Raw genomic sequence first — 19,298 nt, 5'->3', positions numbered from 1 at the left:
CTCTGTCTATATTTATTTATCTATTCATTCATTTATTTTTAACCATAGCAGTGTTTTGCTCTGTGGTATGTCTGTGTTATGGCGGTGCTATTCTGGGAATTGAACTTTGGACCTCATGCTTGAGTGCCAGTACTTCATCCACTGCACTACCCCCTGGAATATATTTACAAGAAAATGTTTTATTTACTTTATTTTAATGAGATACATACATGCACACACGCATGCCAGAGCACTGTTCAGCTCTGGCTTATGGTGGGCCTAGGGATTGAACCTCAGAGCCTCAGAGCCTCAGGCATGAAAGTCTTTTGCATGAATGTATTTTTTTTCTTTTTTTTGGTCACAGGGTTATTGTTGGGGCTCAGTGCTGGCACTACAAATCTACCACTCTTAGTGACCATTTTTTCCTTTTTTTTAAATTGGATAGGACAGAGAGAAATTGAAAGGGTTGGGGAAGATAGAGAGAGAGACATCAGCAGACCTGCTTTACCACTCATGAAACATCCTCCCTGCAGGTAGGGAGTGGTTCAAACCTGTATCCTTGCACATGGTAATATGTGCACTTAGTCTGGTGCCACACTAGTCAGCCCCATTTATATTTTTTTGAAGAGAGCACCAAGTTAGCCATAGTTCTTTCAAGACTTTTTTTTTTAACCAAAGCACTGATCAGCTCTGGCTTATGATAGTGTGGGAGATTGAACATAGAGCTTTGGAGCCTCAGGCATGAGAGTTTCTTTGCATAACCATTATGCTGTCTACCCCTACCCCTCAAAACACTATCTTAAGTATGCGTCTGATACCTGTTAATTATTCTCTTTACTCATGAGATTCTATTCTAATGACTTCATTTGAATGGTTTTTAAAAAATATTTATTCCCTTTTGTTGCCCTTGTTGTTTTATTGTTGTAGTTATTATTGTTTTCGTAGTTGTTGGATAGGACAGAGAGAAATGGAGAGAGGAGGGGAAGACAGAGGGGGAGAGAAAGATAGACATCTGCAGTCCTGCTTCACTGACTGTGAAGCGACTCCCCTGCAGGTGGGGAGCTGGAGGCTCGAACCAGAATCCTTACATTGGTCCTTGCGCTTGTGCCACATGCGCTTAACTCACTGCGCTACTACCCGACTCCCATAATTTGGATGTTTTTATTATTGTCCTATCTAATAACAGCTTGTGCTGACTGGGTAAGGATGCCACAACTTCTTTGCTAATAAGACTTAAGGAAAAGTTCTAAGAGATGAAAAACTAGGCAGGAGAGTATTCAACTAAATATGTGTGAATGTAGGTATATAGTGTCAAATTAGACCTAAAAAAAAAAAGTCTGGCTTTTACATTGACATGGAGAAAATCTTTACTAGTGGGCACAACCAATTTTGTCTAATAACCCCAACTAAAGATATATGGTTATATGTAGGAGCTAGGTAATCTCATTAGTGAACTCTTGAGATCTGAAGTAAACCTTTTCTTTGCCTCCAGGGTTATTGCTGGGGCTCAGTGCTGGCACTACAAAATCCACTGCTCCTGTGGTCTTTTTTTTTTTTTTTTTAAATAAGAGAAAAATTGAGAGAGGGAAGATGGAGAGACATTACAAAATAGATACTTGCAGACCTGCTTCACCACTTGTGAAGCAACCCCCTTGCAGCTGGGGAGCCAGGGGCTTGAACCTGGATCCTTGTGCTTTGTATTATGTGTGCCCCCCTGAAGTAAACCTTTAAAAGTGCTATTTTTTTTTTTACTCTATTTACTATTTATAGTTCTTTGTACTTCATTTCTTTTATGAAAAGGAAAGGCTTGTTAGGCTAGTCTTTTATATAATGATGTATGGAATTGTTAGTCTATTATAGTTTCTGCTTTATTTAGAAGTAATTCTCTCTTGGATGTGTCACTAAGCAAATACATTTAACCTGAATTGACCCAATATTTTAGATAGTTGGGACTTTGTAAATTTTTCATTGGTTTCTTTTCCTTTTGATTATTATTATCACCACCATCACTACCACCACCCCCCCCAGAATTATTGCTGGAGTTTGGTACCTGCATCCCAAGTCCATTGCTCCTTGTGATTTTTAATAAAGAAATTGAGAGGGGCTGAGATTTCAAGGTCCTATATTTAATCCCCAGCACCACCATAAGCCAGAGCTTTTACAATGCTCTAGTCTCTCTCTCCCTACGTCTCTCTCTCGTTGTGCATCTATTTTTCTCTTTGTAGCTCTCATTAAAAAATACATATAAAAGAAATTGAGAGAGGGGAGGAAGAGATTAGGGAGAATGAGCAAGTGGGGACTGGAGGCTTGAACCTGGGTCTTTACATTTGGTGTTATGGTAGACCTATTTTATTTATTTAGTAGAGCACTGCTCAGCTCTGGCTTATGATGGTACAGGAGATTGAACCTGGGACCTTGGAGCCTCAGGCTTGAGAGTAACTTTGCATAACCAGTATGCTATCTTCTCCATAGTTTACATTTGTTGTCATGGATGCTAAATTGGGTGTGCTCTCATTGTAACAGTGCAATACATTGTGTTAGAGAAGGACATTACAGTACTGCAGAAAACTTGCATGTTTTGTATTCTTGAAAGTTTTATTTATTCAAAATTTTACTATTTTTTACTTTTTTGGTATTATTTGATTAGAAAAAAATCAAAACAGTCTCTTCAGCTTATACTCATCTTATTTCTTCTCTGAATTATTAAAATCTGCTATTATTCATTGGATTTTCAAGCATGAAATCCTGAGTTCAATCCCTGGCATCACATGTACCAGAGTGATGCTCTGGTCTCCCCCACCACCCCACCCCTTTTATACATAGAATAAATTAAAAAAAAATTTTATTATATTTATTTATTTTCCCTTTTGTTGCCCTTGTTTTTTTTACTGTTGTAGTTATTGTCGCTGTTATTGATATCGTCTTTGTTGGATAGGACAGAGAGAAATAGAGGAGGGGAAGACAGAGAGAGAGGGAGAGGACAGACACCTGCAGACCTGCTTCACCCCCTGTGAAGCGACTCCTCTGTAGGTGGGGAGCCGGGGGCTCTAACCGGGATTCTTACACTGGTCCTTTTGCTTCGGCTGCCTGTGCTTAACCTGCTGCACCACCGCCCAACTTTTTTTTTTTTTTAATGCCTACTATTATTTGCCAAAAATTCACTTGAAACCTATGAATCTCTTTTGAGTGATGAGTCTTCAGCAAATATGACTCACTCAAAAGTTGAATTTAAAGAAATTAGCTCAAATCTGGAAAGGTATTTCAGTATTGGAGAGCACTGACTTGCATGTCTGATGCCCCAGAGGCTGCAGATTCAACCTGTAGCCCCACTTTAATTTAGAGCTGAGTATTGCTAGTTCTTGTCTGTCTTTTATATTCTTTCTTTTAGTAGACAAACAACTCCCACCTACCTCCCTCACACTTTTATAGTTCTGATCCCAGAAGGTTTTTTTTTCTTTCCAACTTCAGATAGAGACAGAGGAAGAGAGAAAGGGGGAGGAAAGACATGGCACCATCACTTTATCATTAGTGGAACTCCCTCTGTGAGGTTCGGGCATGAACCTAGGCACCGTCCAGGGCAGAGTACGCACAGGTGAACCATCTCTAGGCTCCCTGAGTGTATAAACCTTATAAGAGAATTAGTTTATGTGACCCTGGAGGTAGTGTAGTGACTAAAAGCTCTGGACTTGTAGGCCTGAGGTCCCGAGCTTGATCTCTGGTATCACATGAGCCAGAATGATGTTCTGGTGTGTTCATACTCTCTTGCTCTCCATTATACTCCCCAACCCGCATTCCTTTCTCTTCCCACAATACTTTTCCTTCTTCCTTCCCCTCCTTTCTCCCCCTTCCCCATTGCTCTTTTAAAATACTAAATTAAAAAAATATATATTTTAAATTGTAAAGCTGCTAAAGTACTATTGGAATGTTTTTAATGGACAAGGAAGACAGCTTCATAGTTATGCAAAAGACCTTCTGAGAGGTTCCAGGTTCATTCCTAACACCATCATAAATTAAGAGTTCAGCAGTGCTGTGTTTAAAAAACAAAAACTATTACTACGAAAAGGAAAGATTTTAAATATCTTGTCATAGAATAATCATTTTACATTTCAAAAAGCCTCTATATATCTACTCACTAATGGGAGTTGGGAGAGATTTATATGGGATGGTTAAAATGTCAAATCCCCCAAAAGTCTGCATTTTATGTTAATGTGAAGAAAATTTGTGTTGATGTTCACTTTTCCCTCCTGCTTTTAGTATTAATAATTCCAGTTCAAAACAGACTGGCGGAGGGTAGATAGCATAATGGTTATGCAAACAGACTCTCATGCCTGAGACTCCAAAGTCCTAGGTTCAATTCCGTGCACCACCATAAGCCAGAGCTGAACAGTGCTCTGGTAACAAAAAAACAAAACACACTCTGAATCTGTAATTTTCCTGTAAAAGGGCATTCTTGTTCATGAATGCTTCTTGAAAAGTTTTAAAATAGTTGCTGGAGATTTTCTTTTTTCCCTTTTGTTGCCCTTGTTTTTTTTTTATCCTTGTTATGGTTATTATTGTTGTTTTAATTGATGTTGTTGTTGGATAGAACAGAGAAATGGAGAGAGGAGGGGAAGACAGAGGGGGGAGAGAAAGATAGACACTTGCAGACCTGTTTCACTGCTTGTGAAGCGACCCCCCTGCAGGTGGGGAGCTGGGGGCTTGAACTGGGGTCCTTCCACTAGTCCTCGTGATTCACGCCATGTGTGCTCAATCCACTAAGCTACTGCCCAACCGTTGATCTTATTTTAATTTTTAAAATTTTTTTATATTAAGGCTTTCTGTTATTTACATTAAACAAGCAAAAGCACCTTTTAAACACACACACACACACACACACACACACACACACACACACACACACACACACACACAACCAAAAAAAAAAAAAGAAGCCCCACTCTTTCTTCCTTTCTTCTCTGACATAGACCTGGTCAGAGGGAACAATATGTCTCCTTCCAAGTGACCATGACCTTTGGTAGGGGCCAGGCCCTGCAAAGATATCCAGTGGTTAGAAACATCAGCTCCAGCTGGAATCATGTGGGCAGGTGGGGACACCAGGGTAGAACTGACGTGGGCAGGTGTTCTGGCTTCTTCCGGCCAGCTGTTCCCAGACTCTTGCTGTCCTTCTGTCATTTGTGAGTGGATAGGCCAAGCTGAGGATGGTAGCTGGTTGTCTACTCAGGCCTTTGTGGTGAGTCTACAGGGCTGTGGCAATACAGTGTTCCCATGACACTTAGGTGTCCTTGCTCGGGGACATCTACACAATCCAGGGCCAGTCAAGGGGATAGAGAAGATGCCTCAGTGGCCCTAATACCAGCTATGCCGACAGGCTACCCAGTGGGCGGGGGGGGGGGGGTGGTAGGAGTGAGGATGGGAATGGTGAGCATCTTCTCTCCCTGGGGCAGCTGGCAGGAGGGGCTCCTTTTTCTGCAGTCAGGCTTGGTAGATAAGAGCAGCTCAGATGGTTGGGAAGGGGCCAGGGAGAGGAAACAAAGAAAAAAAAGGGGGGGGGGAGTTAGGGGGGGTGAGAAGACGTAAAATCAGTGGCTCAAGTATTCTGTGTCACAAGAGGTAGGCTGGGGGTGCCTGGGTCCAGCCCAGGAGGCATCCTCTCCACCTGGAGGAGGCTAGAATTTGGCAGATGGCTTCGGTTTGGGGGTGCTAGGGAAGGATGACAATGAGGTGGCTGGCTCGGAAGAATTATTAGATCTTCTGGACCCATATCTAGTCATCTGCTTGAGGCTTCTCATCCGTCAGGCCCTAGATGAGGTCCTCCAGGCATCGCCCATCTTCTCAAGAGGGTAGTTGAGCCAGCCTGTGGTGATGCAGAAGTAGGTCTCGTGGGGTGAGACATGGTGGATTCGATGGTGTTTATGAGGCAGGATGCTGTGTCAGTCCTACAGGAGGGTGACCCAGTATGGCAGCCCAAAGTACGTGTGTGACCACTTGTGGATCTGGTTGGTGAAAGTGCTGAAGATAATCAGGCAGAAGACAAAGCACTCCCAGGGGTACAGCTGCTCCAGAGCCTCGATGGTCTGGGTGTGGAACTTGTAGGCCATATTCAGCAGTGGCAGCAATGTCACCAGGCAGTTGTCCCCATTGATCTTAATGAAGTCATGCCGAGTAATGGCTGTTGGGTCTATGTGATGCTCTCGAAATGGTCAGATAAAAGCCTTCCCCACAACGGGCAGCTCCACAGAGCCCCAAGTGTCGGCTCCCCCGCGCACCAGGCCATACAAGAAGTCAGCAATGAGAGCTCCTGCAACAATGCCCAGCATGACCAAAGGTGTGTGCTCCCAGCGGGCCAGCAGCAGGAGGTGGACCAGGTTGTGGGCAATGAGGCTGAAGCACAGGACCACACAGCACCACTCCTAGAAGCGTTTGCCTGTAGAGGAGAGCAAGGCCAGCTCACGGCCCGGCATGCTGCGTGCCCCAGTGCCGGCAATACGCAGCCTCGTCTTCGTCCAGCGCTGATTGCTGTCCTGGCCATTCCTCGGCAGCCGCCATGGCCACTCGTCCTGCCTGCTGGCTGCGCTTCTCTGGCGGCGCTGGGCCGCGGAACTGCGGGGAGATCACGCCGGCCAATTACCACTCAGTCCCCGGTTGAGACTTTATTTTTTTTAATGGTACTTTGCACAAATATATATTTTTTTATTCTGAAAGTTGTTCAGCTGTTATAAAATAGCTTTTCATTTGTAGACTAAATGCTTTTCTTTTGAATAAGGAGAAACTGACCTCCATAACCAAGTAACAGATTTTTTTAAATCACCAAAGCATTGCTTATCTCTGGTTTATAATGGTGTGGGGGATTGAACCTGGAACTTTGGAGCCTCAGGCATAAGAGTCTCTTTGGGAACAGATTCTTTATTCAAGAGCATGCTCACATGCTCTGATTCTTTGACATCCTGATATTGTCCAAGTCTTTCCTGGAAATATAGTAGTAGCTTAAAGGTATAACAGAATATAGCTATTTCTGCTCTGGCTTTCTTACTCTCATTATTTCTCTCTCTCTCTCTTTTTTTTAATAAAACCTTTATTTATTTATTTATTATTGGATAGAGACAGAGAAATTGAGGGGAAAGGGAGATAGAGATGGAGAGAGACAGAGAAACACCTGCAACCCTGCCCACCACTTGTGAAGCTTTCCCCCTGCAGGTGGGGACCAGAGGCTTGAACACAGGTCCTTGCGCACCATAGTAATTGCACTTAACCAGGTGCGCCACCGCCTGGCCCCTTATTCATTATTTTTCATATGAAAGTGCTTACTGAAAAAGTTTCATATCCCTCCCTTCCACCCTCCCTCCCTCCCTCCAGGGTTATTGCTGGGGCTCAGTGCTTGCACTATGAATCCACTGCTCCTGGAAGCCTTTTTTCCCCTTTTGTCTTTTTTTTTTTAATTGTTATTGTTGTTATTGCTGTCATTGTTGTTGGATAGGACAGAGAAAAATTGAGAGAGCAAGGGAAGACAGAGGTGGAGAGAAAGACACCTGAAGACCTGCTTCACTGCCTGTGAAGTGACACCCCCCCCCCCCCCGCAGGTGAGGAATCGGGGGCTCGAACAGGGATCTGTGTTCCAGTCCTTGTGCTTCCAGCCATGTGCGCTTAACCCGCTGTGCTACTGCCTGGCCCCTATAGGTAATTTTTATGGCATCTCTCTGCTGTTACATTTTGGAAATTGGTAGACATTCAAATATACAACCAATGTGACAGTAACTGTATATGCTTGTCCCAGTAATCTGAAAGAAGGTAAATGTCACATGTTAAATAAAATAAGATTTTAATGGGCCTGATTGAGCGCACATATTAACAATGTACAAGGACCTGGTTTCAAGTCCCCAGTCCCCACTTTCAGGGGGAAAGCTTTGCAAGTGGTGAAGCAGGCTGCAGGTGTCTCTTTTCCTCTCCCTATCTTCCCCTACCCTCTCAATTTCTAGCTGTTTGTTTCCTATAAAGGTAATTAAAACAAAATTTTTAAAAAATGTTTATTCCCTTTTGTTACCCTTGTTGTTTTATTGTAGTTCTTATTGTTATTGATGTCGTCATTGCTGGATAGGATAGAGAGAAATGGAGAGAGGAGGGGAAGACAGAGAGGTGGAGAGAAAGACACCTGCAGACCTGCTTTACCACCTGTAAAGCGACTCCCCTGCAGGTGGGGACCCGGGGGCTGCAACTGGGATCCACATGGCAGTCCTTGCGCTTTGTGCCACGTGTGCTTAACCTGCTGCACTACTTCCCGACTTCCAAATAAAGGTAATTTTTAGACTTTAAATCTTTAGATACAGGATGTAGAAAAAAAAGAAGCAAGGCATTTAATGATGTAGATACAGAATCCAACTTTCATCATTATTAAGTATTAAAAGACATGGGAAACTTGGGCAGAAATCTTAAGAGTTTAAAGTGAGAATTTAAAACTGCTCTACTTATGGAAGTAGGCATTTTTCTTTACTGGAACTTAAACTTCTCAGTTGTCCCAGCTGTACTGAATCTTAAGTTGAACATATTATTAAAGTAGTTGTGATTGATATGATAGAGTGACTTTATAGTCTTATTTATTTAAGTTTAAGCTTGTCCTTTTTTTAAAAAAAATTATTCCCTTTTCTTGCCCTTGTTGCTTAATTGTTGTAGTTATTATTATTGTTGTTATTTATGTTATCATTGTTGGGTATCATTGTTGGGTAGGACAGAGAGAAATGGAGAGAGGAGGGTGAGACAGAGAGGGAGAGAAAGATAGACACCTGCAGACCTGCTTCACCGCTTGTGAAGCGACTCCCCTGCAGGTGGGGAGTCAGGGGCTCAAACCGGGATCCGTATGCAGGCCCTTTTGCTTTGTGCCACGTGCACGTAACCTGTTATGCTACCATCTGACTCCCAGTCATATTAATTTTTTGAACTTCATAGAAGTGAACATGAAAGGGACCAGGCACGTTACCATGTACAAGGACCTGGGTTCAATCCCATGATGCCTATCTATGGAGGGGAAACTTCAGAGCTATGAGGCAGTGTTGCATAAGTCACTCTTTCTCTCTCCCTCTCTCTTCCCCTTCTCTCTCAATTTCTTTTTTTTAATTTTAATTTATTTATTCTCTTTTGTCACCCATGTTGTTTTATTGTTGTAGATGTCATCGTTGTTGGATAGGACAGAGAGAAATAGAGAGAGGAGGGGAAGACAGAGGGGGAGAGAAAGATAGATACCTGCAGACCTGCTTCACCACCTGTGAAGTGACTCCCCTGCAGGTGGGGAGCCGGGGGCTGGAACTGGGATCCTTATGCGGTCCTTGTGCTTTGCACCACCTGTGCTTAATCCGCTGTGCTACTGTCTGACTCCTTCCTCTCAGTTTCTTTTTAAAAGTACTTTATTATTGGATAGAGACAGAAACTGAGAGGAGAGGGGGAGATAGAGAGCGAGAGAGACAGATACCTGCAGCCCCGCTTCACCACTCATGAAGCTTTCCCCCTGTAGGTGGGGACAAGGGGCTTGAACCTGCATTTTGTGCACTGTAATGTGATTGCTTAACCAGGTGTGCCACTGCCTGTCCCCCCTCTCAATTTCTTTATCAAATAAATAAATAAATAAATAGTTAAAAATAGTGAACATGCCAGAAGAGCTGGGAAAAGAGCTTGAAAAATGACACACACACACATATATATGTATATTTACTATATTTAATTATTGGATAGAGTCTGAGAGAAATTGAGAAAGAGGAGCTAGGGAGAGAGAAAGAGAAACACCTATAGCACTGCTTCATTACTTATGGTCGTGTATGCTCTCAACTCAGTGTGCCACCACCTGGTCTCTCCTTTGACTGCTTAATTTTCTGCCTTTGTCTTCACTATAATTGTAAAAATATAATTTTGATTTATTCATTCAACAAATTCTATGATGTTCTAAGCACTTTATTGAGTGTAAGGAAAAAAAGATTGCAAGTTCAGTGAAGAGTACTGTTTTCATTCAGTTTGTGTGCTGTTTGCTCTTTGAATGCTTTTACTGTGTTCAAACTGTTTCTGTAGTTACTCATATCTAGTAAATCCAGCCTGGTTCCAGGTTTTCTGGAACGTACTGGTATTTATTTTATTTTTACTATTTTAAAAAAGTGTGTGTATGATTTTTTTTTTGCCGCTTAATTCATTTTTGCCATGTTCTCTTATTATATGACATATTTTGTTTATACTTACATGTTATAACTGGATAATTATACCCATAAACATATGTATACCTGTGATACTTAACTTCTAAAGTCATAAAGCACTGTTTTTCTCTGCTAGAACTATCTTCTTCTAAGCCAGCTTGTAAATGAACCTTAATTTGTAATTGCATCATGCTTTTTTAAATATTTATTTACCCTTTTGTTGCCCTTGTTGTTTTTCATTGTTGTAGTTATTATTGTTGTTGTTGATGTCATCGTTGTTAGATAGGACAGAGAGAAATGGAAAGAGGAGGGGAAGACAGGGGGAGAGAAAGACAGACACCTGCAGACCTGCTTCATTACCTGTGAAGCGACTCCCCTGCAGGTGGGGAGCCGGGGGCTGGAACCAGGATCCTTACGCTGGTCCTTGTGCTTTGCGTCATGTGCGCTTAACCCACTGTGCTACCGCCCGACTCCCTGCATCATGCTTTTTAAATCTAGATTACAGTTATATTTAGCAGGGTGGGCCAAACAACTCAATAGTATTTCCTTTTCTTCTATATAAAAAATCATTATCTTTGAAACTGAAACATAATTTACCTGGTAGGGTACATACCGTACTTTGCGTGTGTGATTTGGGTTCGAGCCATGGCACTATGTGAGTGCCCTAACACTGGGAAAGATTCCGAAGCTATGATGTTTTTTTCTTTTTCCTATGTGTCTGTCAGAAATTAAAAGAATAAAACAGTTGGTGGCGAAACACGGGATTAAACTTGGATTAGGTGTGGTCCCTTTCAACAGTGCCAAGGATTGAGGAGAGGTTGAGAGGACTGAGTGGACATTGGGGACCCAGTGTATGATAGTGGGGGGGGGGGGCCTAAGTTGGCAATAGATTGGTTTGCAGGTACCTAGCACAGATGGATGAGAAATTGTGCCCATGTGACAATTGTCTTGTAAATCAGTATCTTAAAAAGCTGGGGACCAGGAGAACTTACCTGGTAGGGTGCATATTTCACCACGTGTCAGAATTTGGACTTGAACCCCTGCTCACCACATGGGAGGACCATACCAAAAAAAAAAAAAAGTCTGCTTGGAGAGGTAGATTGGTGTAAATGTGAAGTCTTGGTGGTGAAAAGAAAAGAAAAGAAAAAGTTGATCTAAGTTGGTAACGGGGCACATGCATAGGTCCCTGGCATCACACACAGAAAGGAATCGGTATCTTTCAGAATTGTGTGACCTAACAGTTGACTGTAAGAACTTATGTCATGAGGCGGCGCGACAGCAGCTGGAGGGCTGAGGAGGCCGCGCCGCCCGTTCTGTGCCCGCCATGAGGCCGCAGCAGGCGCCGGTGTCCGGGAAGGTGTTCATCCAGCGAGACTACAGCAGCGGCACGCGCTGCCAGTTCCAGACCAAGTTCCCGGCGGAGCTGGAGAACCGGATTGATAGACAGCAGTTTGAAGAAACAGTTCGAACTCTAAATAACCTTTATGCAGAAGCAGAGAAGCTTGGTGGCCAGTCGTATCTTGAAGGCTGCTTGGCTTGTTTAACAGCATATACCATCTTCTTGTGTATGGAAACTCATTACGAGAAGGTTCTAAAGAAAGTCTCCAAATATATTCAAGAGCAGAACGAGAAGATATATGCTCCCCAAGGCCTCCTCCTGACAGATCCCATAGAGAGAGGACTTCGAGTTATTGAAATTACCATTTATGAAGACAGAAGCATGAGCAGTGGAAGATAAACCATTGAATTTAAGATGCCGCCTCCAGCTGGGGCCCTCATCTATCCACTGGCCAATTGCAGGGTGTCCCCTACCTCCTCTCCAGAGCATCATTCCTTTGTATCTGCTGCCAGAGCCATGGTGCCATTTACTCCAAGGACTAACTTTCTAAAATTCCACACCCAGGGTGACGTGGTCACTCAGCATCCACTTTGTGTCTCCAAATTGTGTAGGACTCTCTAATATTTTGATTAGTTTCTGAGAAAACACAATGAAGCATTTCACTTTTTCTATTCAAGATCACTGATAAAATATGCAGCTGGTCAGCCCAACACAAAACTTTATTTCCTATCTGCTATTAGTACCAAGGACTCCTCATTCCTTGGGCCAGCTTCCATCCTCTAAACTTCCGCAAGTCAGATCTTAAACCAGTATTCAGTCATACGCTTCAAAACTAACAAAATATTCCTCTCCAAGATTTGTGTGACAAGTAGCTGTGTCTGGTTGTGTTAGTGCATCTCCCAGATTTCAGATGAGATCAGGTGTGTTCAGGATGGTACGGCCGTAGATTTCTCCCAGATTTCAAACATTACTGTTGATAATTTTGCCATGACTTAAATTTTACAGATCTGTTTCTGTTGTTAAGTTTCTCCAACTGAAATTCATTGGAAAAAAAAAAATAAGTGTATCATGTTATTTTGTTTTATTATAGCAGTTTTCCTAATTAAAAGTATTTAATGCAAAAAAAAAAAAAAAAAAAAAAGAACTTATGTCATAATTTACTATCGACATCTCTCAGAAAGCAGATGGTTGGCTCTTCACTAGATAGCTGACTTTAGAGTTAGTAGTGAGTAACTGCCAGCTTTTTAAAATTTTATTTATTAATTGTTTTCCCCCTCCAGGCTTATTGCTGGGCTCGGTGCCTGCACCATGAATCCACCGCTTCTGGAGGCCATTTTTCCCGCCTTTTGTTGCCCTTGTTGTAGCCTCGCTGTGGTTATTATTATTGCCATTGTTGATGTTGTTCGTTGTTGGATATTTCAGAGAGAAATGGGGAGAGAAGGGGGAGACAGAGAGGGGGAGAGAAAGACAGACACCCGCAGACCTGCTTCACCGCCTATGAAGCGACTCCCCTGCAGGTGGGGAGCTGGGGGCTCGAACCGGGATCCTTCCACCGGTCCCTGGCTTTGCGCCACATGCACTTAACCCACTGCGCCACCACCCGACCCCCGCCAGCTTTTTTTTTCAAGGCACTCTCCAAGGTCCATGCTAATAGTATTTACAGTACTAAAAGATTTAAGATCATTGCTTCATAATTTAATATGAATCATATAGTATCTTTCCAACTGACTGGATCTCCCTGGAATAAAGCAGTACCTCTTCTGTATGGCTGGACAACCCAAACAGTTCAGATGGTTGTGCTTGTCTACTCAGTGTAGCCAAGTATTTCTACTCGAAGATAGTCTAGGTTTTCCTAGAAATCCAAAATAGGCACATTCTTGAGTTTTTACAGAAACAGGTGTGCTTTCTATAAAGGTTCTTAACACACTAGTTTAATTTTTGCCTTAGAGCTTGGTCTTCATAGACACTGATGTTTTCCAGGGTACTACTTCTTTTTTAAAATTTTATTTATTATTATTATTATTATTATTTTTTGCCTCCAGGGTTATTGCTGGGGCTCGGTGCCTGCACCATGAATCCACTGCTCCTGGAGGTTGTCCCCCCCCCCCCCTTTTGTTGCCCTTGTTGTAGCCTTGTTGTGGATATTGTTGTTGATGTCATTCATTGTTGGATAGGACAGAGAGAAATGGAGAGGGGGGAGAGAAAGATAGACACCTGCAGGCCTGCTTCACTGCCTGTGAAGTAACTCCCCTGAAGGTGGGGAGCTGGAGCTCAAACTGGGATCTTTACACTGATCCTTGTGCTTTGTGCCACGTGTGCTTAACCCGCTGCGCTACCGCTCGACTCCCTATCCCTTATTTTATTTTATTTTGCATACAATATTTTTATTTGGAAGGAAAAAGGCCTTGACTTCTCAAAAATGTGACTACTTTTTTTTTTCATCCCTCATTTTTTAAAAAGGATGATAGCATCACTGTTTCATTGAGTATTCTTTAAAACCCTAGTACTATAGAGGATGCTGTTTATTATGGGGCTGAGGTCTCAGCAGAGGAGCTCTTGCCTTCATGGTTCTCTTTCTAGAAGTAAGATTATCAGATATATTAAAACCACCTGAAAGTAAACAACAACCAAAAAACTCAGCCTTTCACTTTGTAAACAACTGAAGCATACTAGAGTCTTGAGCCTTGCAGTTTCCAGCTTTTCATAGTGAATGACATACATATCAGAGGTTATATATTGGCTTCTTTTTATTAATTTTATCTTTATAGGATAGAGACAGACGGAAATTGAGAAGGAAGGGGGTGATAGAGGAGAGAGACAGAGATACCTGCAGCACTGCTTTACCACTTAAAAAGCTTTCCTCTGCAGGTGGGAACAGGGGGCTTTAACATGTGCCCTCAACCACCCAGTCCCTTGAGCTTTCTCTCTATAAAAAACTCAAAGGAAAGATCACATTTAGTCATCATGTGACTGCCTATGATTGGTCAGAAAAAGTCATTACCTAGATTTTTTTTTTTTTATTTTGAGTCAGTTCACATGAAACCAAGTGCGCAAGAGTAGGTAACAAAATTTTTGTGCATTCAGAGGAGGTGAAAGACTTTCTTCCCAAAAGCTGTTTCTCTCATCTGTTCATTGCTATTCTTTCTAGTGTCTGCCTAGTGTCACCTCCCCTGAGACCACTGTTCTTTGTGTCATTTCCAGGGACATTTACTCCACTGTTCATATTTCTCCCCACTAGTGTTTGAACCTGAAAATGAGACTTTCACGTGACTCTGTCCACCTTTGCAGTCTCTTGATCTTTTTTATTGTTAAGGACTCTAGAAGAAAAGTCATGTATCAGGGAAAAGGCAGTTTTAAAATGAAAGCAGTGTCAGAAATTGCTTCTCATGTGTTTCATCCTCTTGCCTTGATGGAAAAACTGGGACAACCAGACCTTTTCACTTTGAATGTCAGCTCAAAAAAATCAAGTAAAAACAAGCATGTATAAGTTTTTAATAGAGAAAACAGTCTTCCAAAAATGGGGCCTGCACTTCATTTCCATGACTCACTCTGAGGTTTTACATTATGATGTGTGGTCTTCCTTAGGGTCATCTGAAACAATCTTTCAGGAACTACATTGCCTGCTCCTAGGGGTAGACTGTTGATAATCCTTTCTGATCAATCTTGTCAAATTTTTCACAACTCAAGGATATGTTGATTAGATTTTTGTATATGTGAAACACAAAGAAGGAATCTCTCTTATAGTTTTGTAATGAATTATACCCGGTACAGGACCACTGACTGCCTAACACTTTTTTCTTTTGTTTGAACTCAGGGGCAGAGGCGTGGCCTCCAGGGGTTTGTCTTAAATATGTCGGGGGAGACCAGTTTGGACATGTGAACATGGTGATGGTGAGATCGCTAGAGCCCCAAGAAATTGCAGATGTCAGCGTCCAGATGTGCAGTCCCAGCAGAGCAGGAATGTATCAGGGACAGTGGCGGATGTGCACTGCTACAGGACTCTACTATGGAGGTGAGTATGTCCTTGTGCAGCACAGGGTGATGGAACTGAGGTAAACTTTTAGAGAACGAACACACACACACATACACACACACACACACACACACACACACACACACACACACACACACACACACACCTCACTTCAGTTCACTCTACTATAGAGGTATGTCCTTGTGCAGCACAGGGTGATGGAACTGAGGTAAAATTTTAGAGACAGAGGAGAGAGAAAACCCTCACCCTCACCCTCACCCTCACCCTCACCCTCACCCTCACCCTCACCCTCACCCTACTATGTCCTTGTGCAGCACAGGGTAATGGAACTGAGGTAACATTTTAGAGACAGAGGAGAGAGAAAACACACACACACACTCACCTCACCTCACCTCACCTCACCTCACCTCACCTCACCTCACCTCACCTCACCTCACCTCACCTCACCTCACCTCACCTCACCTCACCTCATTCTACTATGTCCTTGTGCAGCACAGGGTGATGGAACTGAGGTAACATTTTAGAGACAGAGGGAGAGAGAACACACACACACACACACACACACACACACACACACACACACACACCCCACCCCACCCCACCCCACCCCACCCCACCCCACCCCACCCCACCCCACCCCACCTCATGTCTAAAGCCTATCAAATTACATAACAGTGTAGCCTCCTTGAAACAATCTTACTATGTAGGTGAATGGCTTGAATTTAATGAGTGTCCACTTGGTTCAGTCTAGCTCCTGTAAAAGGGAGATTAGGAATTTAGTTAAAATTTAGTAGTGTTATGAAATATATCTCAACATTCTAAACAGTGACCGTGGTGTTGCTGTTTTTATTATAAAATCTAGCACAATCTATTTTGTAAGAATACTGAAAGCAGTCCTTGTTTGCAGAATCTCTGGATACAAGTCATATAGAAAATGAGATTGCATAAAGTATATGTACTTTTCCTTACCTGATGGCCTGTCAGACTACCAACTCCTCTCCTGTTATTGCTATTTTTTTTTTTAAGAAAGTGATCTATACTGTCTCTTCATTTATTTAACTAAATCTACCCTTTACCCATTCCAATGAAAGTTCACCAGTGACTATCCAGTTTCCAAATCTGATAGCCATTTTAATCTTCATGCTAACTGACCCTCTCTCATCTGTTTCCACACTCCAAATGTTCACTTTTAGTTTCAAATGATCCTTCTCTTATTTCTTCTCTGAGTATTATTAGTTCTCTGTCTGGTAATATCTTTACCTGAGGATTACTAGATTCTGAGCTAGGTCTATTCGTACTCTTATGACCTCATCCACTTACATGACTTTAAGTTAACAGAGACACAACAGTCATTGTGATGCTCAAATTTATGTCTTTGACTGTGAACCCTTTTCAGAGCTTCAAAGCTGTATCTTAACTGCTTATGGAGAGAACATATAACTATTATGTACATTTCTGAATTTTATTATTTCCCAGACAAAATATTTTTCTTACTGATACTCCACTGAGATAACCGGATAAGATACCTTGGTGTATCATCTCTTGTTTTGTCTTACTGTTCACTGTCCTTAATCACAACCAATTACTACTGGTTCCACTTTATGTCCTAGAAGCAAAACAGATAAAGGTTCCGACTTTATTGGAAGGTAGCATTTTCAGAGAATTCTGGACTGATGGTCGATAGAACCTTTTGAGTTAGTTCAAGGGGTCCTGGGATTAATGTTTTTGCAGCCAGAGTAAAATTTAAATATTTTCATACTCACAAAAACTTTGCAGTTATTATTTGGTACCATTCATTGCCGAAGGTCGCTTTTTTTTTTTTTTTTTTTGGTTAAACTAAAGAAAAACTTTATTTATTGGATAGAGACAGAGAGAAACTGAGATGGAAGGGGGAGATAGGGAGAGAGGGGCCCAGGCAGTGGCATAGCTGGTTAAGTGCACACATTATAGTGCATAAGAACCCAGGTTCAAGCCCCTGGTCCCCACCTGCAAGGGGAAAGTTTCATGAGTAGTGAAGCAGGGCTGCAGGTGTTTCTCTCTTTCCCCCTCTCTATCACCCCCTCCTCTCTCAATTTCTCTTTGTGTCTATCCAACAGTAAGTAAGCAAGTAAGTAAGTAAGTTAAATATAAAGAGATACCTGCAGTATTGCTACACCGCCTATAATAGGGACTGAGGGTTTGAACTTGGGTCATTGTGAGTGGTAATGTGTGCTCAACCAGCTTGTCCACCCCCAACCCCTGACTAAAGTCTTTATTCCTACTGTAATGAAACCAGTCTCTTTGGCACAGGACTTAAGCTGTTCAATACCTGTCCTAATTTCATTCTTCATTTTCATGTTCATATTCTGTCTTATCTTTATTCCCCCACACTTAGTTCCTGAAGACACTGCATACTTTCACTTTTCTGTGCCCTTGATCATGTTGTTCCCATAGTCAGAAGTAACTTGTTTCTTTGTTGTAACAAACTACTGCTCATCTCAGAGTCCTGATAAAGTCCTTTCTTTGTTCCTTCCCTCACTTACTCCTTCACACCAAGAAAATTCATCTCTTTATATATATGTATATATATGTATATGTGTGTGTGTGTATATATATATATATATTTTAAAAACTCCTTTGTTTATTTGTTGGCTAGAGATAGCCAGAAATCGCGAGGGAAGGGGGGGGGGAACAGGGAGAGAGAGAGAGACAGAGAGAGAGAGACACACACACCTGCAGCCCTGCTTCACCACTCCTTTTCCCCTGCTGGTGGGGATGGGGGCTTTAACCCCACTGGGTCCTTGCACATTTTACCTTGTGCGCTCAACCAGATGCACCACCACCCAGCCCCTCATCTCTTTACTTTTCACTAATATTGTGTACATGTCTTGCACTTACACTTACATATTTTAGGTATTTGTATACTTATGCTTCCCTCATCTTGAATAACAAATAAACATGCAGTCATGTATTAAAACACAAAGGTATTCATTGGTTTTTTTTTTCCCCCTTTCTGGACACTTCTTTTAAGAATCTTCATATCTACACGGCTGATTACTCCCACTACTCCTATACATTATCACTTTACCTCTCAGTCATTTTACCTTTCTACTCAGTTAATCTTTTGATGTCTTTTGTCTCCTGAGACATAAGATGGTACATGATATACATGTCACTTATTTTTGCAACTCTTCAGAAAGTTGAACCCAGTACATACCAGAGAATGGCTCAGTAGATTTTTTCAAATGATAGTTCCTCCCCCCTCCCCCCAGGGCTGTCACTGGGGCTCAATGCCTGCACATAACTCTCTTGCTTCTTGTGGCCACCTTTTCTTATGATAGAGATAGAAATAGGGAAAGGGAGACAGAGAAGAGACACTTAAAGTAATGCTCCATCATTTATGGGGACCAGGTCTTGAACCTGGATCCTCTAACATGATAATGTGTGCATTCTACATTCATCCATCCCGAACATAAATTACTTTTAAAAATCTCTGGTACAAATAATGCTTTTTAGTGTTTTCCAGTAGCCTTCTCCCCACTTTTTGGGGGTTCCTGTGTTTTATTAAGAACAATTATCAACAATTATTAGTACATCAAGCTTTATTTGCAACAACCCTCTAAAATTCCAGATGTAGGTGGAGTATCGATAAACTGTGAAGACAGTGAAAGACATTTTTGGTCTTGTAGTGTCAGAACTTTGTAAAACCTAATACCTCCAAAGGATCTTAATAGCTCATCTAATTTATTAGGGCTTTTTTTTTTTTTTTTTTTTTTTTTTTTTTGGTGTGTGTGTGTGTGTGTTTTAGTAGAATATATTTATTGAAGAAGAATATGGGGAA

General features: G+C 42.0%; 2 protein-coding genes and 1 pseudogene across 8 annotated transcripts in view; 2 read left to right on the top strand and 1 right to left on the bottom strand.

Annotated features, from left to right (window-relative positions):
• ILRUN (inflammation and lipid regulator with UBA-like and NBR1-like domains) overlaps positions 1–19,298 on the top strand; it is a 101,802-nt gene that overhangs the window by 29,532 nt on the left and 52,972 nt on the right. For 5 of the 7 annotated variants that reach the window (XM_016192412.2, XM_060189636.1, XM_060189633.1 and 2 more), the window contains exon 3: positions 15,299–15,496. The exons of the other annotated variants lie outside the window; for them this stretch is intronic. In XM_016192412.2, coding sequence (XP_016047898.2) covers positions 15,299–15,496 — 198 coding nt within the window. The remainder of the gene's footprint in view (positions 1–15,298; positions 15,497–19,298) is intronic. 7 annotated transcript variants of the gene reach the window in all.
• LOC103122191 (plasmanylethanolamine desaturase 1-like) lies at positions 5,722–6,606 on the bottom strand (annotated as a pseudogene).
• LOC103122192 (golgin subfamily A member 7) lies at positions 11,411–12,618 on the top strand. Its single transcript, XM_007532788.3, has one exon. The coding sequence runs from the start codon at positions 11,470–11,472 to the stop codon at positions 11,881–11,883; it is 414 nt and encodes a 137-aa protein (XP_007532850.1). The 5' UTR covers positions 11,411–11,469; the 3' UTR covers positions 11,884–12,618.

Source organism: Erinaceus europaeus, chromosome 4 (genome assembly GCF_950295315.1).
Source record: "Erinaceus europaeus chromosome 4, mEriEur2.1, whole genome shotgun sequence".
Taxonomy (NCBI): domain Eukaryota; kingdom Metazoa; phylum Chordata; class Mammalia; order Eulipotyphla; family Erinaceidae; genus Erinaceus; species Erinaceus europaeus.
This window is presented reverse-complemented; position numbering and strand designations above follow the sequence as displayed.